The sequence below is a fragment of the Chelmon rostratus genome, chromosome 5, assembly GCF_017976325.1.
Source record: "Chelmon rostratus isolate fCheRos1 chromosome 5, fCheRos1.pri, whole genome shotgun sequence".
In the NCBI taxonomy this organism is placed as follows: Eukaryota; Metazoa; Chordata; class Actinopteri; order Chaetodontiformes; family Chaetodontidae; genus Chelmon; species Chelmon rostratus.
Window position 1 is genome coordinate 12,497,131 of NC_055662.1, and position 27,710 is coordinate 12,524,840.

At 43.1% G+C, this 27,710-nt stretch overlaps 1 protein-coding gene across 1 annotated transcript in view; it reads right to left on the reverse strand.

Annotated features, from left to right (window-relative positions):
- Positions 1 to 27,710, reverse strand: part of col27a1b (collagen, type XXVII, alpha 1b) — a 61,092-nt gene that overhangs the window by 8,413 nt on the left and 24,969 nt on the right. The window contains exons 9-48 of the mRNA XM_041937383.1: positions 26,214 to 26,267; positions 24,885 to 24,929; positions 23,899 to 23,952; positions 22,012 to 22,056; positions 19,967 to 20,020; positions 19,018 to 19,062; positions 18,538 to 18,591; positions 18,251 to 18,295; positions 18,010 to 18,063; positions 17,581 to 17,634; positions 16,804 to 16,857; positions 16,606 to 16,659; positions 16,465 to 16,518; positions 16,331 to 16,375; positions 15,013 to 15,066; positions 14,742 to 14,786; positions 14,458 to 14,511; positions 14,073 to 14,126; positions 13,801 to 13,854; positions 13,383 to 13,436; positions 10,844 to 10,897; positions 10,385 to 10,429; positions 9,413 to 9,457; positions 9,163 to 9,216; positions 8,464 to 8,517; positions 8,323 to 8,376; positions 6,952 to 7,005; positions 6,660 to 6,713; positions 4,346 to 4,453; positions 4,194 to 4,247; positions 3,881 to 3,988; positions 3,749 to 3,802; positions 2,336 to 2,389; positions 1,209 to 1,265; positions 1,066 to 1,119; positions 899 to 952; positions 735 to 788; positions 546 to 599; positions 331 to 438; positions 137 to 244 (exon numbers count right to left, since the gene is read on the reverse strand). Of these exons, the coding sequence (XP_041793317.1) occupies positions 137 to 244; positions 331 to 438; positions 546 to 599; positions 735 to 788; positions 899 to 952; positions 1,066 to 1,119; positions 1,209 to 1,265; positions 2,336 to 2,389; positions 3,749 to 3,802; positions 3,881 to 3,988; positions 4,194 to 4,247; positions 4,346 to 4,453; positions 6,660 to 6,713; positions 6,952 to 7,005; positions 8,323 to 8,376; positions 8,464 to 8,517; positions 9,163 to 9,216; positions 9,413 to 9,457; positions 10,385 to 10,429; positions 10,844 to 10,897; positions 13,383 to 13,436; positions 13,801 to 13,854; positions 14,073 to 14,126; positions 14,458 to 14,511; positions 14,742 to 14,786; positions 15,013 to 15,066; positions 16,331 to 16,375; positions 16,465 to 16,518; positions 16,606 to 16,659; positions 16,804 to 16,857; positions 17,581 to 17,634; positions 18,010 to 18,063; positions 18,251 to 18,295; positions 18,538 to 18,591; positions 19,018 to 19,062; positions 19,967 to 20,020; positions 22,012 to 22,056; positions 23,899 to 23,952; positions 24,885 to 24,929; positions 26,214 to 26,267 (2,307 nt within the window). The remainder of the gene's footprint in view (positions 1 to 136; positions 245 to 330; positions 439 to 545; positions 600 to 734; positions 789 to 898; positions 953 to 1,065; positions 1,120 to 1,208; positions 1,266 to 2,335; positions 2,390 to 3,748; positions 3,803 to 3,880; positions 3,989 to 4,193; positions 4,248 to 4,345; positions 4,454 to 6,659; positions 6,714 to 6,951; positions 7,006 to 8,322; positions 8,377 to 8,463; positions 8,518 to 9,162; positions 9,217 to 9,412; positions 9,458 to 10,384; positions 10,430 to 10,843; positions 10,898 to 13,382; positions 13,437 to 13,800; positions 13,855 to 14,072; positions 14,127 to 14,457; positions 14,512 to 14,741; positions 14,787 to 15,012; positions 15,067 to 16,330; positions 16,376 to 16,464; positions 16,519 to 16,605; positions 16,660 to 16,803; positions 16,858 to 17,580; positions 17,635 to 18,009; positions 18,064 to 18,250; positions 18,296 to 18,537; positions 18,592 to 19,017; positions 19,063 to 19,966; positions 20,021 to 22,011; positions 22,057 to 23,898; positions 23,953 to 24,884; positions 24,930 to 26,213; positions 26,268 to 27,710) is intronic.

A 27,710-nucleotide genomic window follows, 5' to 3' on the forward strand; every position in this document is an offset into this window, starting at 1 on the left:
AATGTGATCTATAAAGAAGCTTAGGCCATAAATAAACATTAAGTTCTTTGTGAACAAGATCAAAACTTCTCCACTCTTAGCTCAAGCACCATTAAAATGAAGATAACAGCACAAATTGCTCATCCATCATTCTCACCTTTGGTCCAAAGGAGCCTTGACTTCCTGGCAGCCCCGTCACACCAGTTTTACCCTGCTGACCGGGTTTGCCAGGTAAGCCCACTTCTCCATCTTCTCCTTGCTCCCCCTGAACACAGCGGTTGAACAATAATCAGAGCTGTTTTTTGTTTTTTTTCATTCATTAGAAAGATACGCCACAGACAGTGTCCTCACCTTGACTCCTTTAGGTCCATCTTTACTAGGCAGTCCATCCATGCCAGGCAGGCCCTCAAGTCCCTCTCTGCCCACAACTCCCCGGGGGCCAGGAGGACCCTCTGGACCCTTAGAAATGACAAACAGAATGTTTACATCAGAGCTCATTTTAGTAGCATTTGGCTCGAGTTATGTTTGATTATATTCTGTGTACATATATCATGCATCCAACTCACTGGTGGTCCTTTGGTTCCAGATGCGCCTCTCGCCCCTGATTTTCCTTTCTGACCCTGAAGCATAAAGAGTTCATGTTTCACAGTTCTGACATGGTTGCATGACAGGAAATACAGTCCAATAATATTGCATGTAATAACTAAGTTTTCTCATACAAAAAAAAATCATGCCACTATTATTTATGCCCTTACTTGATCACCTTTGGATCCTTTCAACCCAGGCTGTCCCTTTGGCCCAGGATGTCCCTAAAAAGATCATTACTGTTTGATTTGACTTACACTGATTGTGTTTGCAGAAGCTGACACAGTGTCTTTATATCCTTTAATAGTTCAAGAGACATTAATCGGATACTTACAGGAAGCCCCGGGTGGCCAGCTTCACCTCTGTGTCCATCAACACCTATTTGACCCTGAAAAACATCATGTTCTGCATTTCAATGTAAAGAACATCTCTTAAAACAAACTGACACTACACCTGAAGACAAAAGCCAACAAAATGGCAGTTTTTTTTCGCTTCACTTACAATGTGTCCGGGGTCACCTGGCTCTCCTCTCTCTCCTCGGTCTCCGGGAGGACCCTGGGTTCATACGGAAACAAATTAATAAAACAGTCCAGATCACAGCCAACAACCAACACGGGAAAAACTGGTGCACGTAAGAAACTCACTCTGTCACCTTGGGGACCTGTAGGACCTTCTGCCTTGCTGTCGTCTCCCTGTTCACCCTAAACAAGCAATACAGAAACAGACAAACAACCGCAATCAACGGAATTTCCCTCTAAAACCAATAGTCTGTGCAAAATCAATGCATGTTTTGTTTGAACGCGAATAACAATGGCAGCACATTGCCCCCTCTCCTCATATGAATGGAAAGTCATTAGACGCACTATTACCCACAATGATCCCATTTCACATGAATGGAGCTAATGTCTCTTCCCAGGTCTTTATGGGATTCATTAAACATTAACCACGGATGTGTGTATGATGTTAACAGTCATGTGTTGAGCACGTGTCAAATGAAATAAATAAACGAAGAGCCCAGCAGACTAGAAAGAGTAGAAGAGTAACTGGTGGTGGCCACGGGCCGAGCAAAACTGGCACTTACGTGGCTAAAAAGCAACATATTGTAGCATTAGGGCTTTTAGCATAGCTGTGACACAGATCTGTATTTAGCAGACTCTGCAGCATGTTCTAATGTTAGAGCTACCTGGCTCTCTCAAGCGACTATCATACATTTTGCAACGGCTCGTGTGATAGCATGATACTGATTTAATTCGAGCTCAAACGCAGCCATTATTTCGTGGGTATTGGCAAAGAGAAAATAACAAATATCCGCATCCAGATGGCTCCTGCCCAGGGACTCAAAAAAATGCAAATTTGCATCTCGCTGAACTCTGGGGCAGTGTGTTCTATTGTGTGCTGCTCTTGTCGCAAAAAACACAAATTATGTTGCTAATATCCCCAAAATCACGAGCAGAAGAGTCCAGGTGCTCGGCTAATTGTATCCATTTGACAGCATGAGTTAATTGGATGTGTCCCAGTTCATATCATTGATCAAATTAGGGGTGACTTTAGGAATATTGCAAGGACAGCAAGACAGACAGAGGAAGCACTAATTAGGGACACAACTGAAGTTCCAGAGCATCAGAAAGACTGACCGTGCACTCAAAGACAATGAGGCGCAAGGCACTTTTACATTGTTAAGTAATTCGACCATTACAGGCCCCCAGAGCTCATTAGACGCAATCAAGGTGCAGACTGTGGTAAAGGACAGCAAATAAGTGTGGGAATGTACCTTTTCACCTTTTGGCCCTGGAGGTCCCAGGGGGCCCTGCGGTCCCATGTGACCCTATGACAAGAAAAAGAGTTTGTGGCTCATTTCACGGATGTAACCTCCAAACCTTCACTCCAGTTTGCCGTGTGAAATATTCTTCACAGCGCAGAGGCACACACATTTCCACTGAGGTAGAGACAGAGAGGGCTGAAACTTCTGTAGGTGCAACAGTGTCATCAATCTTCGCTTCATCTTCCGTTGCCACGGAGAACGCAATTCTGTGATTCATCAATCAAGTCATGCTTATGCGTGTCAGCAATTTGATTATGCCGTAGTGTTAAATCTGCAATGATCGATTTCTCAACTCCAATCTCGTCCTGAGTCTACAGTGTTGTGTGCACACACAGGTACGGACCAGTAACACTGCCAGTTTCTCTTTCGTACAAAAGACAGAGAAAGCTTGTTGTTAAAAATCCAGTGCAAATGGAAAGCTTCACCACCACCCCGGCCGTTGAACTCAGACCCATTAAGTGTCTTCATTGCCGTGGTTAGATAGAGGAGAGGCACATTTAGCGAGCTGCTAGCGAGCATGGCTTGTTAGAAAATGACACATTATTCTGTTTTTGCTATTCAACTTCTATTTATTTATTTAGCTTTGCAGGATTTGTCCTATGGCCTCCATAGCACATTAAGTTGTTTTGGTGTCTACTCTCTGCCCTCTAGTGGTCAGATTTAAGAGAAAAACTAATTAAAACTGCTTTTACCTCTATTCACAGTGCCATTAATCAATAAAAAATAAAAGATTTAAAACTTTTGCCTGGTTCATATCCCTCACAAGTCGTTGGCCGAAGACAGACCAGCGATTTGACCTGCGCTCCAAAACAAAAAGCAATGAACCAAAACTACACAAGGAGTTGCTGACACATCAGAGTACGAGAGAGGAGTCCCCACGCCGTGGAGTGGAGAGGAGAGGAAGCACGAAACACCAGCAAATGAGATTCAGCCTACATGACTCAACAACACTACGGCAATAAAAGCGCTGTATCTACTCACACGTCAATAGTGTCATTCAGTGATGTTCTGTATGAAATGTAGATGAAACACCTTCCAAAAATCCCTCCAGGCTTTTCAAACACAGGTCGGGGAGAAATATAGAGATAATGTCAAGAAGAAGAACCCGCCCACACCGAACAGACTTCAAACTGATTCACTGAATACAGCTATGGTGTTTGGACATCCCACCTTCATCAGGTAACATACATAGCAACAAGGTAACTGACTTGCTTTGCCCATTATTATATTGTGGCATTAACATAAAAAAGACAGCAGATTAACTACTTTTGTAAGGTTTTGGAGGTGCTGTAGGTCCCTCACCTTCCTCGCATCCTGAAATGAAACGTATTACTCCATCAGTATTTATGAAGAAGTGCTCACCTCGTAACCTGATATGCCCGGATCTCCTTGTTGGCCCATTCTCCCCGGAGCTCCCTAGGGGGATGCATACATTTAGCACACATCCAGCAAGCACCGAGCAAGTCCTCCACAGACCATCTGTGGGTGTCTTACCACTGGCCCGATGGTTCCTCTCGCTCCCTTCTGTCCGACGAACCCCATCTCTCCCTGCTCTCCGATTGGCCCGATCTCACCCAGGTGACCTTGGTGACCCTTGCTCCCCTGGAGAAAGGCCATAAATGAGCAGGTATGCAGTGAGTGCGCAAACTTCAAACATTTAATACTGAAAGTCTATTTGATGAGCGTTTCCAGTGCTTATTGTTTAACACTACAGCAGAGAGCTATTCAAGCCTTTGTACGAGAACAAACTGACAAACACTGAAGAATGGGAGGTGTATTTTAGCTCCAAGCAAGTGAACTGACAAACCTTTTCTCCTGGTTTTCCTCTTTCTCCAATTTTGCCAGGTTTGCCCTCCTGCCCCTGGTAAAAGAAAATCGAAGCAGGTTGTAAGTGGACAAAAAGAGCTGCCTTTTCATGGGAACTGAATGGAATTAGGAGTCGGCTGCCCTGACACTCACCCTCACGCCCACCAGTCCAGGAGGCCCAGGGAGTCCTTCCTTTCCTTTCAGACCGATTTCACCCCTGTCTCCTCCAGCGCCCTCTGGACCAGCATCCCCCTTGTCACCCTGAGAGGAATCGTACGAGTCCAATGAAAAAGGTGATCATTCAGCCGAGTTAGAATATTCTTGGACTATTGTAGCGCAGTCACAGGCAACCTTAGGCAGGAACACATTTGAATAAAATATTCAGACTGGAAACATTATTATTTATATGCAATACAAACATTAGTGTTTCACAAGTTGAAAATAAAGAAATACATAAATGGTATACTACCTTCACTAAATTTCATACACTGCTAATGATATTCCACATTATAACCTGACCCAAGCACTCAAGCATATTGCAAAACAGCGACAAAAGCTTGGTCACCTATATTTTTACAGTGAAACAGTAGAGTCAGTGAGAGTCTCTGAGTCAGAGTTTGGTTCTGGTAATATAACAAGTTCTACATAAAATCCAGTATTCACACCCCACAAAGATGTGAGGCCAAGACAGGGGAGATCCAAGTCTTACAGCTGGCTCTGCATTAAAGTCTGCTGCATTCTGAAGTAGCTTCAGTTTCTACAGTGACCGCTGCGGCATGTAAACAGAGGCTTCCAGGAGTTTAGCCAGAATGACACAAAAGCACGACTGATTCCTCTGAGAGACACAAGAGGCTGTAATTTGGTAATATTTCCAAGATTAAAAAAGAATGTCACAGGGACTTGACACTCTCTGAGCATCACTTGTTGCCTGAAAGTGGGCCGAGGCTCAGAGGTACAGCTGATGCTGCATTATCAGAACTTTAGTTTTGGTGCAATTTTCCTGAAAGAAACTGCTGAGCAGCCGAGCCTTCGCAGCAGGCAAGCAGTTTTGTAGACAGCCAAGATATCCAACTGGGTGGTTTAAGGAAAGGGTGTACAGTAGCAAGGCCTGCCTGTAATAAGGGTAAGAGACAAAAGCGTGAAAGCTAATGGGAAAATATAAATAAAAAAAAACAAGACGGGACTAAGAATTGAGCCCTTAGGAACACCGTGGACACCAGGAGCAGGAGAAGACGAGTGATAATTCCTTACAGAGACTGAGAAGCAGGATGAGAACCAGTGCCATGCTGTCCCCCCTGCTGAATATTCTAGGGAACGGCATCAAGGCTGCACTCGAGCTCTTGCAGTAAAATGACGGAGCACTTACCAGCATCACTTCAAAACCATTAGACACTTCAGCATGTGGACAGTGGAAAAATAATGTTTGCTTAGCTCTTATTGTAATTAATCCAGCATCTATTGCTACAACACTGTTATATTCACCTCCCCCAACATGCCCCCCTCAGTGTGAAATCACATTGAATTCTCAATAGCTTCTACTGTCCTGCATCCACCTTGTTGCTCAACCCAGCCTTACTGTCACAACCTAATGGAGGTTTATTAAGATACAAACACGGCTCCTCTCTGAAGAAACAGCTGATACTGCAGATATACAGTAACACAGACTCATTTAATACTCTATCAAAGCCTGGAAACAATAATCAGGTATTTGACTTGCTACCTACTGCTGGAAGGAGTCATTCAGTAATTGTTATAATCCTCTGATTATTTGCTGAACTTTTATTTTACCCAATTTTACCAATACGACAATGAAGCATGACAATGCGCTGGTTTTCATTCCCATAACAGTTAACAGCACAAGCTGGAAATCCCTCTTGAGCTGCCGTTTTCCATCCAGGAGCTGTCCTGTGGCCAAGAAGCACTCAAAGTAGTTTACTCTCCTGACTAACAGAAAACGTCCTGTGCAGCACAGAGCTGACCACACTCTCAGGTTGATTCCATTCTTACGCTCGGTGCACACCTTCTCCAAGCCAAAAGTCGCTTGTGGGGTTTTCGGCCGTAGCTCCAGCCATTTGGCTCTCCAGAATCGGCGGGCTTTTTGTGCTTTCCATATTAGTTTTCTTTTTTTCCTGACACAATACTCGGCAGATTTAAGAGCTCTTAAAATAGCGCCGCTTTCTGTTTTCACTGAGCGTCAACACAATGCAGCTCCAGCTGTACAAAGGCCAGTATCTCACAAACAATACTTGGCTTGATCTGATTACAATTAGCTGCTACAGTAAACAGGATAGTTCACTGGGTTCGCAGACGTAAAGCTGCAGGAAAGAATTAATCCATGGTTATTGACGACAGTTTGATTACTGGCCAACGTCTTGAAGCGATGTTTTTCCTTTGACTATACATTTTTTTTTTTTCCAAGTGATGAATAAATCAAATCTGAAGTCACAGCATGTCTTTTTGAACTTGCCTTGGCTCCATCAGGCCCACTTGTTCCAGCCTCCCCATCAATGCCTGGCTCACCCTGTTAGAAACATCATAAAAATATGACGGCTGCAATCCGTTTTGGTGTTACAGTAGGACCGTAATCACAGGAAGCAAAAACAGATGAGGAGCAAGCCAAACACTGACAAAACAGCCCATTTTGAAAACAAATTTACCGCTTGGTTTACTCTGAGTTGCAAGTGACGTGTTCACTTTTGAGGAATTTTAAGGCTTTGCCAAAATATATCCAGCACAGAAAGAAAACACAGGATACTCACTCTCTGGCCAATCAAACCCTGCTCCCCGATGTTGCCAGGTAGACCAATGGCACCCTGTCAGGAGTAGAACATGAAGGTTAAGCCATTAGTGATGTGTTGTACCTCTTCATGTGCAACCTTTGCCTCCGCCACAGTTGTTCTACCAGTGATGCCTACTTAGTAATGCAGACTAATATGGCTTTACTTTAAATCCTGAGTGTCAAAATGGACATTTTGAGTACAGAAAAACATTTTTTAAAGCACATACACTATATTTTGTGGAGAAAACAATAATATAATTTGATATCCACATAAGTTCAATAACCTCAGTTTTACTTTGCTGCAGTTTGTGGAAAACTAGAGTAGCTGATTTGTGATTGGCTGTTTTCTTTCCAATACAACTGCTAGTAGGATTAATGATGACTCTGTAGGGTAGAAGCACTGGGACAATCGCATGTAGGCACACCACAGCCACACTAAGTAGCTAGTCTCTACATAGCTATCTCAGTAGGCGGGTAGCGAACTTCTAAACTTAGCTAATAGCAGTTACTTATCAGTCTCCCACTGCTTCTCCAGAAACCAGTAATGCAACCTGCAATCTGACTGGAGACAAACAGCCAATCAAAAATGACTGACTCAAGCCTTCCAGTTTAAAGCTAGATGAAATAGACAGTGTGTTCACAAACAAATGCTGCTAATCCCGGCAGGTAAGAGAGCCCAAACATGTAATTTATGATACAGTGAGCCAAATGGAAATCAATCCATTTTGCCTGTTGTTATTGTCCCTTTTTCGTAGAGGACATCAGTAGAGTAGTCCATCAGTGTGGAACAGGACACATTCACGTACGAACTGCTGAAAGAACGTGGCCATATGTGGCTCAGACAACCTGAGCGATCGGATCTCAATGTGTCCTCAGTGCCTCTTGGTTGCAGTCACACCTGTACTTATAGCTCTCCACTTGTGATTGCATCACTCAAGACGCTTGTTAACGCGAGGTGTGAACAGGGCCTTTGGGTGCACGGAGCAGAGACGTTTAGAGAGCAAGCGAGAGACCCCCGTGAGTGAATCTCCAAGAGTTTGAAAGGGCGCAAAGCTTCTTATTGCGTGCTTATGTGGATAATAGCGAACACACAAACACATTTATTGAGCTAAAAACAAATGTTTTGTGTGATGATAATTTTTTCTGCAAAATAAATAATGTATCTGTATCTTATTGCTGAAAATGAGCAGGATTGAGCGCCACATATAATTCCACAGAGTAGGAGGTGCTCCACCCATTTACTGCACCGAAGGCTGCGGTGGTGTCGTCACTCCACACAAACATTCAGTGTGTAAAACACAAATGTGAGTACTCATCCACCAGTCCAATGTCTCAATATCGCCATCTTCACCTTCTCTCCAGGTTCGCCGGCCAGTCCTCTCTCCCCAGCCTTGCCCGGCGGCCCCTGTCGAGAGCAGTCACAGCCTTCAGTATTCAGTGCTAACGTAAAAGTCAGTTGGAGTTTTTACACCAGCTGTGTGATCAAACTCACCCTCGGCCCCATCTCCCCCAGCGGCCCAATCGTTCCCGGTGGCCCTGCTGGTCCCTGCGGAAAAGCAGAGGCATCCATAAAAAGGTTAAGAGTACTTTCTAATCTTGGACAAACACCTCTGAAAGTGACAGTAAAAGAGGAAAAATGAGAGAATAAATAAGAACCAGGCAGAAAGTGTGGATTCGTGGAGATAAGTTAATCTGCAGGGCTAAGAGTCTTCAAAAGACCGAGCCAAAGCTCCTGCGAGTGATGGAAACAGGCCTGCTGTTATAGAGACACATTCAGGCTACAATAAAGCTGCCTCTCCAAGAAGGAGATGGTGTAAATCAAATTGTCTCAGACTCTCTGCTTCTCTGCTTGTGTCGGCGAGACTCGGGCAGAATGAGAGAAAGAGGATTAGGTTGTTAAGGGCTTTTTGACCAGGATATGGGTTTCTAGAAAGCACTGAATAAAAAGGTGTCAAAATGGAAATTCAGAGTTTATATGCAGAAGAAAGGTGCACAGTAGGCGCTGGAGAGCCACAGGTCATTACACAATAATGAGACACTAGTTTCTGTCTAAAGCCACTTTAAGAGATTCTGCAAAACTTGCAAAACCAAATTTTACATGAGACACAGAGAAAAACATTTTAGGTCTTTAATAATGAGGCTGATTCTCAAATATGGATCCAACATTCATGCAGGCAACTATTAAACTCACTGGCTCTCCTGCAATTCCTTTGGCTCCTGGAGGTCCCGAGGGTCCTTGAACACCCTGAAAACAAAACAGCCATTTACAACACACACACACACACACGCGCGATTCATACACATGTCGAAACGATAAAACACCCACTAGAGTAACAGTGTGCCACATAAGCCTCTCTGATCCACCACTGTTCCCCAAAATGAGTCCACCCCAAAAATCAAGACTGACCTAAAAGAGACCTTTGTTAGCCCCAATCACTTACTGGAAATCCCTTAGGCCCGGCTTCACCTGGCTCACCGAGCTTTCCCTGCAGCACAACGACACACATGGAACAATAAGTTCTACCCTAACAGCACAGGACTAGTTGTTATGGAGGGTTAAACAGGCATAGTCAGCGTAAGACTCGGGCTCTTATGTGCTCTTATATCCTCCTTAAGGTTTTACATGAGAACAAAAAGACAAGAGAACACAGGGATGGTTAAATATACACCTGCGAGTAATGATTATTTTTATTATCTGTCAATCACAAATACTTTAATTGTTTAGTCTTCAACTGAAAAAAAAAACAGTTCAAAATAACAATCACAAGTTGAGGGAGCCCAAGGCGCTCTTCAAATTACATATTTATGTATCTTCAAATTGATTTTTCTTTGTCCCAAAGACACTCCACATCCCGGAGATTGAATTTACAATGATAGCAAACAGAGACAAGCAGCAAATCACATTTGAGAGACTGGAGCGAGTGAACGTTTGGCCGTCTTCCTTCACAAACGACAGCAAATGGAAACCAGTGGTCCAAAGTAACTAAATACATTTACTCAAGCACTGGATGTAAGTACAGTTTTGCAATATCTATACTTAAGCTGAGTGTTTCCATTTTGTGCAAGTTTATACTTCTAACTCCCTGCATTTGTTTGACAGCTACAATAGTTAAATATAAAGCATAGAATGAATTGCTGTAGATGGGCAGCACGTACAGCAGGCAACATGAGCTGCACTTCAATCAGCAACAACAGTAAAATGATGCCTTTTTTGATGCCAAGTTGACACTTTCCATGCATTCTGCTGATAATACTTACATACTTTTACTTCAGTAAGACTTTAAATGCAGGACTTTGACCTGTAATGGACTTTTTTTCACATTTTTATGTTGCTGCTTTAACTTGAGCCAATTTTCAAATACTTCTTCCAGTGCTGTTACAAGGGGAAAGTAAAGAAGCCCAATTTTCCTTACCGTCTCCCCGGGGAGGCCCAATTTTCCTGGTGGACCATCAGGGCCCTGCAAAGAAAACATCCAACTTAGTTAGCTGAGCTTTCTGAAATCCCCCAGAGTCAAAATGTTCCCGCCTGCCAGGCCCTACCAGCACCATCAATATTTTAAGACTCTTTGATTTAAGGTCCTCTTGTTAGATTTCTAGTTAACAAAGAGTGTCCTCTAAAGATTCTTTAGATGTTAAAAATAGCTAATAATTACATTCTGCTGAACAAAGCTGCTTGTAAAAGTTATTCAGATTTTTTTTTTTTTCCCCTACGTCACAGAAACTTGGGACATTTTGATTACAGACATTTGATGTGAACAATTAGGAAGTTGTAAGCCAGGCATTGTTCTAAGGCAGTTCTGCACATGAAGCAACATTATCAATAAATAGCCATAAGCTTGAGCTAAAACTGAGACCTATGACCATGTGCTCACCTTTCCTCCAGCAGACCCTTTGTCCCCCAAAGGGCCATCAGGACCCCTCAGACCCTATACAAAGAAATAAATGTAGTCACTGATGTACAGCTTTGGAAAATCTGGCCTTTCACAGGCCTGAGGCACATGTTGCTTGACATATTAAGTCAATAAATTAAGGCACTTAATCTCCATTTCAGTCATCCCTATTTAGTGGAGACTGGGAGGCAGTTTTCTTGCTTTCATTGTGCACTGTGGTTTAGCCCACACTGGAGAGGCATCATCAAAGTTTGTGGCGATTTTGCAAATACTTGGCATCGACGAATTAGCTCCGAAGCCTGCCCAATCCACACTGTGTAGACTTTGTCCCCATCTTTCCACGATCACACACGGTGGTACCGCCCGCACACTGGAGTTATTGTAAAGGCGCCTTGGGAAAAGGTCACAAATCCTCTAGCTGATTCATCCTTGCCATTAAAATTGCATTCGCTGTCGTTAAGCAGTAAAGGATTGACTGTGTCTTTTGCTGCTTGTTCATGTAAGTGATCCGAACCGAGCCAGAGCCAAATACAGTTTGTTATTGTTGTTTTAAGGTATTGTCATGTCAGAATCTTGAAAAAGCACCTGACAGGTGAGACTGCATGGGGAAATCTGAAATTCTGTCAATGTATTGCCTTTTTTTAAAAGACTTATTAAAATTGACATGTTTTATAATGTAGACATTTTCCATCCCTCCATTATTAGTTTTTGAGATCCATTCAACCTGAACGGGCACATGAGCAGGAAGCTCACACATTTTCCCTGGCTTTCTTTTAAAGAGCATGCATTTTAGTGCTTTTTACTTGACACCCTGAGATAAAATGATGGTAATGACTCGCTTGCATACGTGAGAAGAAATGCATCACATTAGCATAGAAAAGTTGCTTAAATTCAGTGTGTGAGTGAGTCACTTTAAAACCAAACTCAATGACGGGGTGACATGATGCTGAAGTATGACTAAATCCCCTCGAAGTAAAATTTAGAAACTGAACAAGATACGAGAGGAAACAAAAAGTGAAGTAACTGGATTGGACACATCCTCCAAATAGTTTTCACCCCTTTTCTTAGAATCCTTTTCTTAGATTCATTTATTGTGCTACAAATATTGCTTTCAGGAACACAAACAAACCAAAATAAAATGTTTCCAGCACAATAAAACTAGTATTCTGTTTTTTGGAGGTAATATCACAATTTTATATAGAAAACACTCGGTGCAGGAAAAGGTTGTTACTGGTTTGTCCCCATTCTTGTTGACTGGGAATGACTTCAGACAGTGTAATAAGGAGACTGGTGTTTAATCGTCCTAATTCTATATTCCAAAGCCTTGATGTAATTTCCAGCTATTATACTTATTAAATATTACATTTGTGACTGCTTGTGATATCAGGGGAGCCGTGTAAAACCAATCCACAGAATGAAATGCCTTAATTATACCACTTATTCATGTTAGATCAATTATTCATTTCAGTTCAATGATACTGCTGTGCAACCGAGGGCTATTTTCCAAAAGTAGAAAGCGCAATTATGGAAAAGCCAGAGAACATTATCCCGAGCTGGCAGACAAAGCAACACACGTACATGTGCGTGCATAGAAAGTGCAGGGTGTTGTAAAGTACGTGGCAACATGTTGGGAATATCTCCATGAATCTTATACATATTTAGATTCAACTTGTTCCTATGTGGAGATTTACAGTAGTATATTTCTTATTTCTTAAAGGTTGGTTATAGGAGATTTAATTATCTGTGGGTGGTTGGAGGTGGATCTCTACATTGTGCTCCTTCGTGGTCTCTTCAGTGAAGGTGATCATCACTGCTCATGTTAACTACAGTAACATTACACAGGTCTTTTTCCATTAATTCCAACTAAACTATTGTTGCTGCTGCTGAGGATATAAAATACATGATTATCCATACAGCATTTTCAAGACCTACCAGCAAATATAAAACAAGACTTAAAACAGTCATGTTAGCTCAATGCTGAAGCTAGCATGGTAACACACCCACAATGACGAGGCTACTATGCTGCTACCAGTTTGGTTGGTTTACCATGTTCACCATCTTAGTTTGGCATGTCAGCATGCTAACATTTGCTAATTAACACTAAACCCAAAGTACAGCTGAGGCTGATGGGAATGTCTTTAGTCTTGCAGTTTCAGTCAGACTGCTGGACCAGTGGGGCTGCCAACTCAGGCGACTCGGGCGAAATGAACACAGATCTCACACCAAACACGCCTTTTCTCACACTAACTTTTCATCTTTCAGATGGGCTGAGGCGCAGAGCGTACCAAGGTTAAAGCAGCACTTTTCAGAGATTGTCTGTGAACACGCCGATCATCATCTGTTCGAACCGAAAATATGCAACAACAAATCACTGCAATGCACGTTCCGGTGGAGCAGCCAATCGCTAATTCCATGAACTGGGTGCAGATTGAATTGTTTTGGCATTGTGTTTGACAATAGATAATAGCTATGTGCTATCTAATGGTCACATAATCTTACAACACAGATTTCAGTTACTTACCCTCCTGCCTTTGGGTCCTCTGATGCCGATGGACCCCCGTGAACCAGGTGGCCCCTGAATTTGTGTGAAAAAATAGGAAACACCATTAGAGCTGCCATGGACTACTCTCTTTTTTTCTAACTGCCTATTTTAACTCAGCAGTTCAGTTTTTTAATATAATGTTAGTTATGGAAGGCTGCTCTGTCAGAGTCTCCACAGAGGCTATATTGAGTCAATAATGGATTTCTGTTAAAGTGTGACTGAACACGAGCTGGAAGTTTGTTTTCGCTGAATTTCTCTCGTGGCGCAGTGCACTTCCTGGTGACATCACTGTCTGACCACACCTCTCGCCAGCTAGTTTTCCTTCCAAAAGTATCACAAATATTAACCTTGTGTATCAAAGCACATGGAGCTGTGACAGTGATAATGGAAAACTCACTGGGATCCCTTGCGGTCCAGGTGGCCCCGTCTCTCCAGGTATTCCAGTGTGACCCTGATGGATACAACATTACTCAAATGATATCGATGGGGTATATCAAAGAAATCATAAATAAGCTCTCAGATTTCAGACAAATCTGGGTGGCTGCACATTATCTACCTGATAACTGTTTAACCACTCAGTCTCTACACACATATCACACCCCCATCCCTTATATATCTAGAATTGAATGCCCCTTGGTACGAGAGACGGGGTCCAGACTTACTCCTTACCATCGGCCCAGATTCACCTAGTGGCCCGGGGGCGCCCGTTTTCCCTCGATCCCCCTGAGGAACCACAGGCCACGATTAGAGCAACATAACAAGTAGCTAATGATTATTTTCATTATACATTCTTCTGTCTAATACTTTTGTAGATTAATTGATTTCAGTCACAGTGTCACAGTGAGAGAAAATATGGTCCAAAACTCGAGGCTATTAAATTCACAATGACATAATGCTGAGAAAAGTAGCAAATCTGCACTTTTGAGAAGCCGACAGCAGTGCTGACAGATGACTTAAACAACTAATCAGCTATCAAATTCGCTGCAATTAACGTATTGTTTTCAACAACAAATTGCAAACCTCGCCAACTGTGACAAACTGAGAGCCTGCTAACCTTTTCTCCGGCGATGCCCGTCTCTCCGACAGGCCCGACAAAGCCAGGCAGTCCCTGAAGGAGAGAGAACATGCTGTCTTAACTGTCTCTTATTAGTTCTATTGAAGTTAGATTTCTCATAATAGGCTGCACAGCTCTGGGACTCCAACAAAACAGACAGACACACACACACACACACACACACACACACACACACACACACACACACACACACACACACACACACACACACACACAGTGAACATCAGACAGAAATCAGCAAAGAGAGGGAGAAAAGTCTTTACCCTCTCGCCAAGCTTTCCGACCTCGCCAGTTATCCCGGTCTCGCCCTACAGCAAAGCAGACAATTAGCACATCACAAACTTAGTCGTGCCTTTCGTTTTAGTCAAAATCAGTTGAAATGTGCTCAGAGGCCCGTTCCCCTGCGGAAGCGGAGAATTAACATCGAATTTACACATTTTCATTCATTTCGATTATCGCGAAAGAAAGCCGCGGAGAACGTTCGGTTAAGGATGACAGTGTTTCAGCGGTGGACATGCGACTATTAGGTCTGACCTTGAGTCCATCTGGGCCTGTCAGTCCAGGGAATCCCTGCCTCCCAGGCCTGCCCTGAACAGAAAGCAAAAATGACACAGAGAAGTGCACTGCAGCTCCACACAGCAAACTTTAAACACTATGTCTCCTGCAAAAGGTGCAGTCTGTGAGTGTGCCGTCCCCCGAGAGGTCGAGGCGCAAAAACAAAGCAGCGACTGATTCCAAAACAAAAACAGCCCCTTTAAGAAACTTAATGATCCATAAAACAAAGAGCCGTTTGCAGCATCAAAGGCTTCTTATTACTCACACAAGTCATTGGGTCATTTGTGTTTGTTTTCAGTAATCGCTTGTGGGTTACACTTTTGGGAGATGGCAGACTGGAGTCAACCAACACAGAAAATAGAGAGTTTCATTGGAAAAGTCCTCTCTATTGTTTAGCCTGGGATGACTCCAAGCAAACACTTTTTTTGGAACGAGACTGTTACTGTGGACTTTTATCTATACTGCAGTACAGCTCAAAACCATCCAATTTGTCTCTTATTAAGCCCTAAGTTTGTCTTGCAAGGCCTCTATAGCCACTCCGCTCCACGTTCGGGTGCTAATGATGCTAATAATTGAGAGTGTAAATTGAAGTACAGTGGAGATTTGAGATTTGAAAGACATATTTCATAGTGTCCATCAATTCAATAGCTTTTATTTCACATCTGACCTCCTGAGCAGATACCAGTATAATGAATCACTGTCAGGATTTAGGTTAAAATGCTTTTTTTGCACACTCATCATCACAGCATCACCAGAAGACACACTGACGTGCCATGCTGTCGCTGGCTGGCTAAAAATGAATGAATGAAGACTCATTGGTGGGTGCCTCCGTAAGCACGTCATAGTTTTGTTTAAAGGGAAGAAAAGATGAGTGGATTTTGCCAAAAGAATTCAAAGAAACTGATTTTATGTTGGGGTTTTTTTTTTCAGTCATCTGATACAGCTGTGCATTTTGGTTTCACATTTAAAGGCAGTTGTTTTTGTTTGTGAGTGTGTGCTTCTTATGATAGAAAAGAGCATAGCAATTTGCTGACCGATCTGGTAATATGAGCATGCAGCGTCCAATAGGAAGTCTCTCAAAACAGCTTTAGAACAATAGAGATGTCAGTCAGCCAAAGGACTTACTGGTCATAGTAGGACACAGTTACTCCTCTAAGGTTACATTTAGGTAGAAACACATGGTGCACTTGTGCAGAAGAAAAATACTGCGGTGTTCTGTGTGGATCTTAAAAGATAATTGTGTTATTGTATTCTCTAACCGGTCTTGAGCTGCAGGGCTTATCCAATCATCACTCACCTCGAGTCCAGCGGGTCCAGCTGGCCCAACTGGTCCCTCATCACCCTGACAAACAAATTGTCACAACAGGTCAAGGGGGGGCAAGCTGCTTGTATCTTTTATTCATTTTCAAAATATATTACGTCAAACCCAACCTGAAGTCCAGGTGTCCCTCTTGGACCAGGCAAACCTCTTGTCCCTTGCTTTCCCTGTGGATGAAAGGCTGAGAGTGAACCTTCACTTCGTCTCTACTCACTGACAATTCATACGTGAAGCGTTAATGTCACTCTACTAACTTTGGGTCCTTCGGGGCCGTTTTTTCCCGGTGGGCCAATGTCACCTGGAAAGCCCTGTGGACGTAACAGGAAACGAACCACAGCTTCATCACCACACAGAAGCATACTTGAGCAGCACAGTGTTGTACTAACATATACTGTACAATGATGGAATAACATCAGTCAAATATAACTCTGAGTAAGTATAATCTCTCCTACCTCTGGGCCAGGAGGGCCAGGACACCCGTCAGGGCCCTTTTCACCAGGTTTGCCCTGAGAAACGTCACAGAAGATCTTGTTATCACACAGATCAGAAACGTCAAAATGACTTCAACCAAACTGTCAATACCATAGCCTAAATTTTTGTTGTGTTAATACCACAGCTCGATCAGGACACACCTTAAACCAGCGTCCCTCTACTACATTTGTCACTGCAGGGGCCGGACTTTCAAATGGCCAAAAATTACGTTAATATATAATAATTTATTATTATTATTATTATTATTATTACTATTATTATTATATTATTTAATGTTTTAACTTTCTTACAAATTCATGTTATTTTTATGAGCCTATATCAGTGTGAACAGACTCCTAAAAAACATGGAAAATCCATAATGATTACTAGAAAAAAAATGCTGTCAGACAGTCAGAGCTCAATAGAAAACCCACAGTTCAACTACCAGTGAATGAGTTCTTATCTCAGCAAAAACTCCTCTTCAGTGAATTCATTCATATTCTTTGGCCAAAGTCTGCTTTTGTGCACATCTTACGACTTCCACCCATTTCTCTTCAGGAGCACCAGCATTTTTATCGAAGTGCATCCAAAGTCTTACTGTAGACTACGACAAAATTCTTATATGAAGCAGCTGAGAAAAAAAAAGTAAAGAGCCTTCACAACAAAATTTTACAGAAGCTGCGTCTATAAATCTCTTAATAAAAGCTCATCAGTGGACTCTGTTCTTGACTGGTGTTTGAATGGAAGATAAAAAGTACCTGTGGTCCAGGTTTTCCACGAGGACCCTGCAACCCAGGTGAGCCACGGACACCCTGTGACAAAAAAACCCAGCTCAGTGGAAACAAGCCAAGACAAACGTAGGTCAAATGTAAAAAAACAAAGTCGCATACATGCTGATTAGATAGAGAGACACGCCAACTGTACCTCTATGATGGGAATTAAAGACGTGGTAAAAGGACTGCACTTCTACAGCACTTTTAGAGAGCAGAACAAAGCGCTTTCCAAAAGGTCTCATTCCTCAGTGCACACAAATGCAAAGCAGGACACTGGTCTAATCATCGGAAGCAATCTGGGGTTCAGGGTCTTGCTGCGGGACATGTAAACAGGAGCAGCCTGGCATCCAAAACCCCATCCTTATTATTTATGGATGACCTGCTGTACCACAACACAAACAAACACACACCTACCTTGTCCCCTTGGAATCCACACTCTCCTGGCTCTCCTGATAAGCCAACATCCCCCTGAGAAAACACAAAGAAACAACATCGAATGATTGTAAAAATAAAAATAAAAACTATTCGGTTAACATGCACCACACGCGCTTTGTGCTATCTGTTAGCTCTCTCAGGAGTCACAAATACTAATTTGTGTCACCTCCAATAATCTTGTAAACAGGTTAGTAGACTGAGAAAGACATATGCAGATCACCTTATCACCTTTCAGTCCTGGCTCCCCTGGGTTCCCAGGTACTCCCTTGCAAGCAAAGCAACATTTAAAAGATGATTACTGAGCAGGCAGTGTATGTCTCCATGTTCACTAAGATTGACACACTCACGCTGTGGAATGACAACCACACGTCTGTCAAAGCGAGCTGAACCGTGACTTGATGACATTCTGGTTATGAACAACCGTAAATTACCAAAAATGTACCCCATTCAAATCGTGTCCATATCAAACCCAGGTGGAGACGGAACTAAAAAAGACGCATCACTCACCTTGAGTCCTGGTGGTCCTGGTAATCCCATAATACCAACAGGGCCCATGTCTCCCTGCAAACACCCCGCCAAAAAAACATACACTTAGATCGCTGCACATCAGAATAAATCCTCAAAGCCTTAAATGATAATTAAATTTCAACATTTGCTCTGGTGTGTCAGTGGCTGACATCTCAAATGTTAAATGTAGATTAAATTTGATTCAAATCACAGTCATCTGATTGGGCAATAGTAAGTCAACCTGACATTCGATGCCAGCTTTTGGCTTTCAGGATGGGTTTTCACTAGTTTTGAGCTGAGCGTCTCAACAGGAAGATGTGGAAGAGATGTACAAGAATAGCAACTGAGGGCACAGTAGTTACAAGCTGCTTTCCAAAAGAAAGAAAACACAAAGGGGGAGTTAAAGTGACAAAGACTGCACAGGAACTAAAGTGTATAAACCACAAAATATAAAGAAATCAGTGGGAAGGATACACTCACAATAAGACCGGGGACGCCACATGGGCCGGGAGCTCCCAGCTCACCCTAAGAGCACAAAAAAAGAGAGATAAATAAAAGATGCGTCACAAGCTCAGGCAGATAGAGGTGTAGGTGAAGATACGCATGAAAGCATACAGCACTTCTATATTTGTTTGTTTACTCGTGTTTTCCTCCACTGTTCGCCTAGAGTACTGTGTTTCTCCACGCTTGGCACCTGACACACAGAGAGGCTTGTTGTCTAAATGATCGACCCCGCAGCCACGCGCCATGCCTACATCCTCTCCGGGCTACGCGTCCAACAGAGAGATGGATGACACACAGCCCAGCGCGGCCTTCCTGTCGCCTCCTCTATTTCTCCATGAATGAAAGGAGATGAATTCAGCCAAATGGAACGTCCCCTCTTCCCTCTGGAGGCAGAGGAAATGAGGCCTGGAGGAGGCTCTCGGAGGTCAGCCAATCACAATCCAACAGTGACCCCGTCAATCACGAGCGGTGAGGGTCAAGCAAAAGCAAGTGGAGAGGTGAGTGAAACTGCTGATGTTGCTCTCATATCAGTATGGATTATGACGGGTGAATGAGTTACTGGACTTGCCCCAAAGTCAGTCTTGTGCAGGGATAAAATGTTCTTTCTGTAAAACAACATGACAATAAGCTCCGACTGTGAATTTCTCAGAAATAGAATAACTGGACGGAGACAAAAGAAAGTCAAGTGATGTAGTAGCATTTCTTTGTATCGTGTTTACTTTTTGCACCCGCCTTATGACTGTTTTTTTTTCATTTCTTGTGGAGCACACTGTGCTGCATTTAATTGAGAGATGTGCAACATGACGTCTGAAATCTGGCGAAATCTCGGTCAGGTGTAATGTGTGGACATCAGGGCCACACGGGATGAACTGCACAGCGCTAAAAATGAAGTGGAGGGTGTATTTAGCTACATCATTTCACTTACTGGGTTCCCATCAGGGCCGGGAGGTCCCCTCTCTCCAAAGTCACCAGGAAACCCCTGAGCACACAAAGAGACAGGACAGTCATGTAACCAGAGGGGGGAATCAGAGGCTGTTATGTCACATGGTTTGTCAGTTGAAGTTATCACAGCAAAAATAGTCAAGTCTATTTTATTCCAATAGCTAAAGATCAAAAATGACAAATTTGTCTCAAGGGGCTTTACGATCTGTACAGCACAGGACACCCTCTATCCTCAGACCCCCAAAGTGTTTCCCAAAACAGAATTTTGCAGAGTCAAGCCAAGCAAATCCCATCAAATGTGCTCCCAGTGCTTCATTCCTGGGAGACCGGCAGGAAATTCCATGGCTGAGTGTTTCCGAGCGACCGAGTGTCTGTGTGTGCGTGCGCTGCACTCAGCAACCCGCGAACCAAACCCTCAGGACTTGTCTAAATGGCTGAATAAAGCTGCTTGGCCCAGGAACTGCTGACTGCATCTTTTTTTTTTTTTTTCGCTTGGTGCTAGTAATTCCATTATGGAGGCAGAACAAGAGACGTGATGCAGCCGCGAGGCCACACGCTCAACGTGTGCTTGTCAGCGCGCCAAGGTCAACATGCAGCCCGCCGCACAGATCACGGCTCAGCTCTCGCCCACAGGAGGCGAACGCTATGCTTAGACAAACGATAAATGGCAGGACGGAGGAGAGATCCCTCGCTATCTGTCGACAGACAGAGAGGAAAGCATCAAATCAAAGTATGAAGACTTCAAGAGATGTCAGAGATCGGATTGTTTGTGTGGCAACAAATGCAAACGTGAATAAAAGTAACAAGCGGTAATTGATGGAACATGAAACCCACAGGAAATGTGCAGAAATGCGTCTTTTCCAATAACTGACTTGGTTTGATCAGAAACACATGCAAGTCTTTGTTCTTATACTGACAACAACGTTCAGGGAGGCTGGCGAGACTCTTCTCATTATGTGATCTGTCCAAAGGAAGTCCTGCCAGTCTGCTGTGTGCAAAATATAACACAAAAAAACTTCTTTCCTACTTTCCATTCGTGAAGAAAGAGGAGGTGCTAATCGCCACAGAACGCAATCTCCGAATTCGCTTTCTTGTGGCTCAAGTGAGGCTCTGGGATGAATCTCATGCATCTCTGCCGGATCAAACACGCTAACTTCTCTTGTGCGTCTTTCCAGATTTTGTTAAACGCCGTTACTGCTGATTCAGGACAGAAAAAAAGCTCTTGCGTAAAATGACTGACCTCACTTTTCACCACAGAGGAAGAGAAATGGCTTGATCATGACTTGGCCTTTATTAGCATATTTTCCAGCCTCAGTCTGTGTCACTGGCCGTTACGGCATAATAATATACACACATAAAAAAAACAACTTGTACAACCAGACTAGGCATGGGAAAATATCAGATTTGCACAAGTGGTTGTGTGCAGTTTTAGTATTTTCCATGTAAGCCTGGAGAGCTGGGATATTTCCTTCCAGGCGCCAATGACGATAGACTTCCCTGATCTGTGGGTAGAGACTCCAGAGAGCCAAACCCACAACTGACACATCACATTATCATATCAGTCTAATGCAAAACAAGCACAGTACTAAGCGCACTGTACAACATACAATGTTTCCTAATGAGCTTCAGCCAGAGAAAGTTAATCAAACAGGATTTATAGATGTCAGAGGAGTCAATCGCTTTAATATGAGCGCAGTAATTTCTGATTTTAAAAAGGGGTCTGACTGACACATGAACATTTGTGTCTCCAGTACATTCAGCTGCACTGTTTAAGCTTCATATTTCTCCCCTTATAACAACCCCTGCAGTAATCACCAGCATCACTGTGCCATTGTGGAAGCTACCACAACTTTTCTTTTGCAGGCTTGCAGCTAAGACTAGGACTAGAGCCAGAGCAATGGTCATTTAATACACTTTAAAGTAGCTCTACACTACAAAAAGAGTCCATAGATCAAGACAATACACCCTCACTTTCATGAGGCTGCATTAAAAATGTTCTCTGAGAAGTATGTTGAGAGAAAACTTTACCGGCCTACCCATCTTGCCCTTCTTCCCATGAACGCCAGGAATTCCCTGGAAACAGGAAAGAAAACAGAGTTGAGAGAGAGAGAGAGAGATGGATAAGGATCTAAAGGAGAGATAAAAGTGCATAATGTAAAACAGTCTGTAGCCACACAGCTGCTCTTTCACAACAGAAAACTACCAGCGAGGCAAAAATGAAAACACTGAGCCTCAAAGTTCATTCTTGAGCTGACAAAACAATCTCAAAGGGCCCTTTAGTAGCTCTTCTTGAACTTTCAGTAATGTCACAGCATGGTCTTCAACAGAGAATAAATAACTTTTAAGTTAAAGTGGATGAGGAGTCCTCAAAGTGATCAGAAAAAAAATGCAAATTTGAACATTGTTGATGAAGACCACGTAATGTGATCAGAAGAAATAATAAATGGACCTTGAGCTGAAATTGTTTTTTCGTGTTTCAGTTCAAAATAGTTTATCATCTTCTGTAGGACGGCCATTTAAGACATTTCAGACTCGGCTTGTCAGGTTCAGGTTTAACTTCTACATCGTGCCTCAGCTTTCATCAGACTAAACTGTTCTCTGTCAGCCTCAGCTGCACTTCACTTAAAGCTGTGCTTTGAGCTGGATGCTACATTAGCACGCTAATTTGCTGATGAATAAGTTATTACTATCCGTTGTCTTAAAATGAATGTATTTGTTTCCAATAACACAACGGTGATGGCATGCAGTTTATAACAGTGTACCCAAGAGAACAAGGACACAAATGGCCACTTGAGGCTGGCTCCAAACGCGAGTTCCTCCCCACAGACCCCATATTAAAATGCCCACCTTTACAGCCGAGTAAACTGCCTGGTACAAAAAACAGTACTGGTCTCTAATTTCCTGTATGGGGGGTGATTTTCTTTAAATAATTCACTTGTTTAAATTAAAAGGCTTAAAGTTAGGCATAATTATGGGCAAGGCCACTTTGAGTGACAGCTAGCCGCTAGGTTTCAGCAAGGCAGGCTTCATTCAGCCACTTCAGCTCCACCCACACTCCACCTCTGTGCCCATTTTTGGATTAGTCAGGGGTGAGGAACACTGCAACACTGCCAAGATGGAATCACTGAGATTCACAATGGGTCACGTATGGGTGACGCCACAGAGAATACATCCTTGTTTTATGGTCAATATCTCCTCAAATGCTTCGAAGAGTTGGTAAAAGGGTCAGCATGAGAGGGACGATGCAGAAACACATGCATCTTATAACCGTAATCTTAGCACGTTAGCCTTGTAGCATGCCAAGTCCACATCAATTTTAAAGCACAGCCGCAGCTGACAGAATTCAGTTGTCAGTTTTAGGACTATCCTGGCATAGAGGAAATTTTGACCTGTCATTACTGACACTAAATGAAAGTCAAGGAATTACCAAAGTAACTGGGATTCCTCCTCTCAGGCCGAAAATGCTTGTACCGAACTTCATGGAAATCCATCCCAATGTTTGCGGCATGTTTTGCCTTAAGTGTTGGATCAACTGACTGATGCACTGAAGGCCACTTGGGTAGCGTGGCTAAAAACGAAAAACAGATCTCAAAGCCCTGAGTGATTTGGTGCCACTGTTTTCATCCACTGCCCTGGAGGTTCATGGGGATTTGAGTCCTGGCTGGGTTTAAGTAAACCCAAATCCACTTCCTACATTTTAACCTTAGCCAAGGCAGTAGAGAGGTTTGGGATGTAGGTCATCTTTGCCCCCTGGCTTGATCCATTTACAGAACAAGGGAACTTGTACTACGTTGGGCTTATAATAGTGATTGGGAGAAGTGTGCCTGCAGTGCTTTGAGAATGAAATCTATTTCTATTTCCTCGTCATATAATTCAACCCGGTAGGCATTTTCTCTCACAGTCGCTAATACTCACTCTCTCGCCATCAGGACCAGGAAAGCCAAAAAGCCCAGGGAGGCCAATGTGACCCTAGAGAGATGAATAAAAGACGGAGGGGAGGAACAGATAAGGCAAAGATAGATGGAGAAGCAAAAGAAGGTGGACACGGGTGCACAATGAGACTGAGCAAAGAGGATGGACATGGTGAAGAACTGATGCAAACACCACTAACACACGTCTAAAAGCGTCTTCAGCCGCGATGCTTTGATCTGTTACTGCACCGCAGGCTTTTTGATACAGTGGAGCGGCACTGAAGAGCCAAGCCTTGAGGCAAGTGTATATGCCCATGGACTGCATGGTGCTGGCTTCCACGATGTAGTCCAAGGGCACATACCCTCACATCAGGGATCTCTGAAGATCTCTCGCGCTAGACCTGCTCGGCGGAAAAAAGGGGGAAAAAGTGGCGAAAAGGGCAGAAACAGAAATTCCAATGACATTTAATGAGAAGCTTCCATCCGAACGCATTATGGCTATGCTCTGCAACAGAGCAGTATATTTTTATGATATTTGGCTGACATTAACAAGAACAGCAAGCACGAAAGTGATTTAAAGAGAGCCAGAGTTCATTCAGCACTTTAAATACAGCACCATCTGTCATCATCATCATGGAGTTAACAAGGGTGGACAAGTGGTGTTTATGGCATGGCCTTTTTATGTACCCACACTGGTTTGGTATTTCATTAAGGAGGCATTTCACAGGTCGTTTAAGGAAGTGAAAGTTCAAAAAGCTTTACTATACAGAGAAGAGTCATGCCTCTCTGCCCTGTGGCCTTCAATGGAAGCTGAGTGAGGCTGCGTGACATGAACATGAAATACAAGTGAACAGAGCCATTCTGAGGGTGCTTTAAACACTTTCCAGCATGAGATGTGCAGTATTTACTTTCAAAACACCAAGCATACTGCCTTAAAAAGTTTACATTTAACAAAAACAAAGCTGTTATTTTTTCCCAATATCTACTTACCCTCACTCCTTTTGGCCCCATTTTCCCTACAGGCCCGGGTAAACCCTGAATGTAACAGATGACAAAAGATATTTCTGCGGTTACAAACAGCAGCAGAACTTCATCTGTGTCTCTGTGAAATTTCTAAACTGGGAAAAAAATGTTATATCTAATCAGATTAAAACTTCTCAATACTTGATGATAAGCATCGAGCTTATACTGATTTTTGCATCCCTTTAAAAATTCAAAATAGCGTCTTGGCTGGCGTTTGCTGTATTAACACTTGAGCAGCGTTCGCATCAATTTCTCAGAGACGCTGCCAGCAAATCCATCGGTGCAGAAAATCTCCCCCTGCAACTATATAGATCAAGTCTCAGCTCAGGAGACGTCCCCACGGCAAAGCGCGACGCCTTGACATAAACCGACAGCCCTGGTGATTCACAGCCCACAGATGGTAGGGGGTGCTAAAACCTAATCCATCACACACCACTAAGTGTCTATAGGGATCAGAGTGCAGACGGAGTGAGTGCACTGGAGCACGGAGGCAAACAGTGAGACCCGTGCCTGAACTCTACGGTATCATAAACATTCAGGAAGCGCCAGCGAGCGAGTAGTTGTCCAGCTGCTTGTGGAGTTGAAATTTGCTTAAAGCTAAGAGGAAACAGATTTTAAATGCAGAGAATCCCTAATGCTTCCCAGCTTTGACTTCTTAAGTTAAACACTATTCCCAGAAGTGGGGCAAAGAGTGACGCTCACAGTTTGGAAGGACAGTGGAAGCTTATTTGTACCCAGGGAGCTGTGGCATTAGTCACACTTTTATTACCTTCTCTTTCTTCGGAGTGGTGCTCGCTATGGAAACCTTTTGACATTTTATTCCCCCTCTAGACCAGGGGCAGGTCGCTGACATTCCACCACAGGTGCTTCTCGCCAGCTTGGAGCTGTTTGTCGCTCTTTCTGAGGCCTTTTCCCCCTCCACTCAGCTGCTACAAACTTTTTATTTGGATTTACTAGATTAGGTTTTCTGAGGCTGGCATTTGAGATGCCGATGGCATTTTTATTTTTTTTTTTTGCCACCGTTCAATATCTTTACAGAAAAAATACATGGCTTCGGTGTTCCCCCTACAATTCCCATTTTATTCATCATTCTGACAGTAAGCAAAAATTACTGGCTCAAATTTGATTTATTAAGAAGGCTAAAATATTTCAAAAAGCTGAATCCACAATAGAGATGACATCCCAGCCTCCATTTATTGTTTTATCGTCCTTTGTGTGTGAGTGTGTGTCTCTGTGATGGTGTGTGTGTGTGTGTGGCCCTGCTCAACCAGCACCGCAACACTAGATTTACTGCACCTGCCTGCCAGGATAGCCTTTGGCCCCAGGGCTTCCATCATCTCCCCGTTCACCCTGTGGAGAGAGAGACAGAAGAGAAATCAGCACCAGAGGAGGCCAAGAGACTAAAAGAGGGGGAAAGAGGGGAGAAAGGACTGAAGGATAGAGGGAGGGAAGCAGTAGGAAAAAGGTCTTTTTTCTGCTGGGGCCTCTCTGATTGCAATAATAAGAAGCTAAGAAAGATAATAAAAACTGAAAACAAGCACTGTTTATAAAGTCATAAACACCAGTCAACTGGTCCTATACAGGAATTTAAATCTCATAACTTTTCACTAAAGACCTTTTGTTTAGTCAGTGTCCTAAAGAAAGAGGCGCTGCCGCAGACATCGCAGCTCTAACTGCTCGATTAATCCGACAGTTAAGAGCTGTCGCGGTCCAGCCACATGCTGCTCAGACTACTGTGATCACAGTTCCCACTTAATGTTTATCCTCATCAGCAGCACAGTATAATACATGATCATTCAAACCAAATGCTTCCCCCCGAGAGGAAGGTTTAACTCTACGTGTATGGGACGAGTAAAAGAGGATTAGTTAGTGAAGGTATGCAAGAAATTATGGGCTTTTTGAACAGAATACTGATTGAGATGACCACGGTCAAAATGTTATGTTTTATTAAGGTACATGTTTTGTTCCTGTATTGTAAGGAAACCAGCACAAGGACACACAAGTATGCACGAGCACCTGCCAGCTGCGGAGGGTGATAACGTTTTGTGCATGCAAACCACGCTGTTCCACTGATGGACTGTTGGTGGCAGTAGCGTGCCAAGAAATGCAGAAACGTGCTAGTTAAAGGCAGGGAAGAAGACTGACAAGCAATGTAAACACGGGCTGTGTCGGGAACTCGCTCCCTGTTTACTCATTCACGTCTTCCCATAACAGACACTCACGTTTTAGTTGATAGTGAGATCAAGATTTGGAAAGTTTAGCATCATCTGACAGAGTTGCACATCAGGGATTTCTGCAACTATGTGCCATGGAAACTTTTTTTGTTCCACTGTAGGAATTTTTGAAGGAACTGTATAGTCAATACATTTCGCCTAAGAATTTAGACAATACAGTAAAATAACAGGGTAAATATAGTGGAGTACATAGTACTTTAACGATTTCTGACAAAAAATTCATTCAACACCTTTGTTGCACACAATGCTGAGAAAGCAAACGTGAGGTTTGATATTCGTTCCAATTTATAATGATAACTTATACATTATAACTTACGCATTACAAGTTCCACCAAATTAATTATGAGTGCCTTCAGTGAACAATGTGTTTCCGGCACAAGGTGTCGCCAGTTACTGGATTAGAAAACAATAAGATCGAGCTCACTAACAACAGTGACAAGCTCCAGAATGCACTGAAAGGGCCAATCATATCTGACCGTCCTGCATGTTAAACCATGTGCCCTTTGAGTAATTTTCCACTCAAAACAGAGAGCGTCGTCTCTGGGGAGTACCGCAGGAC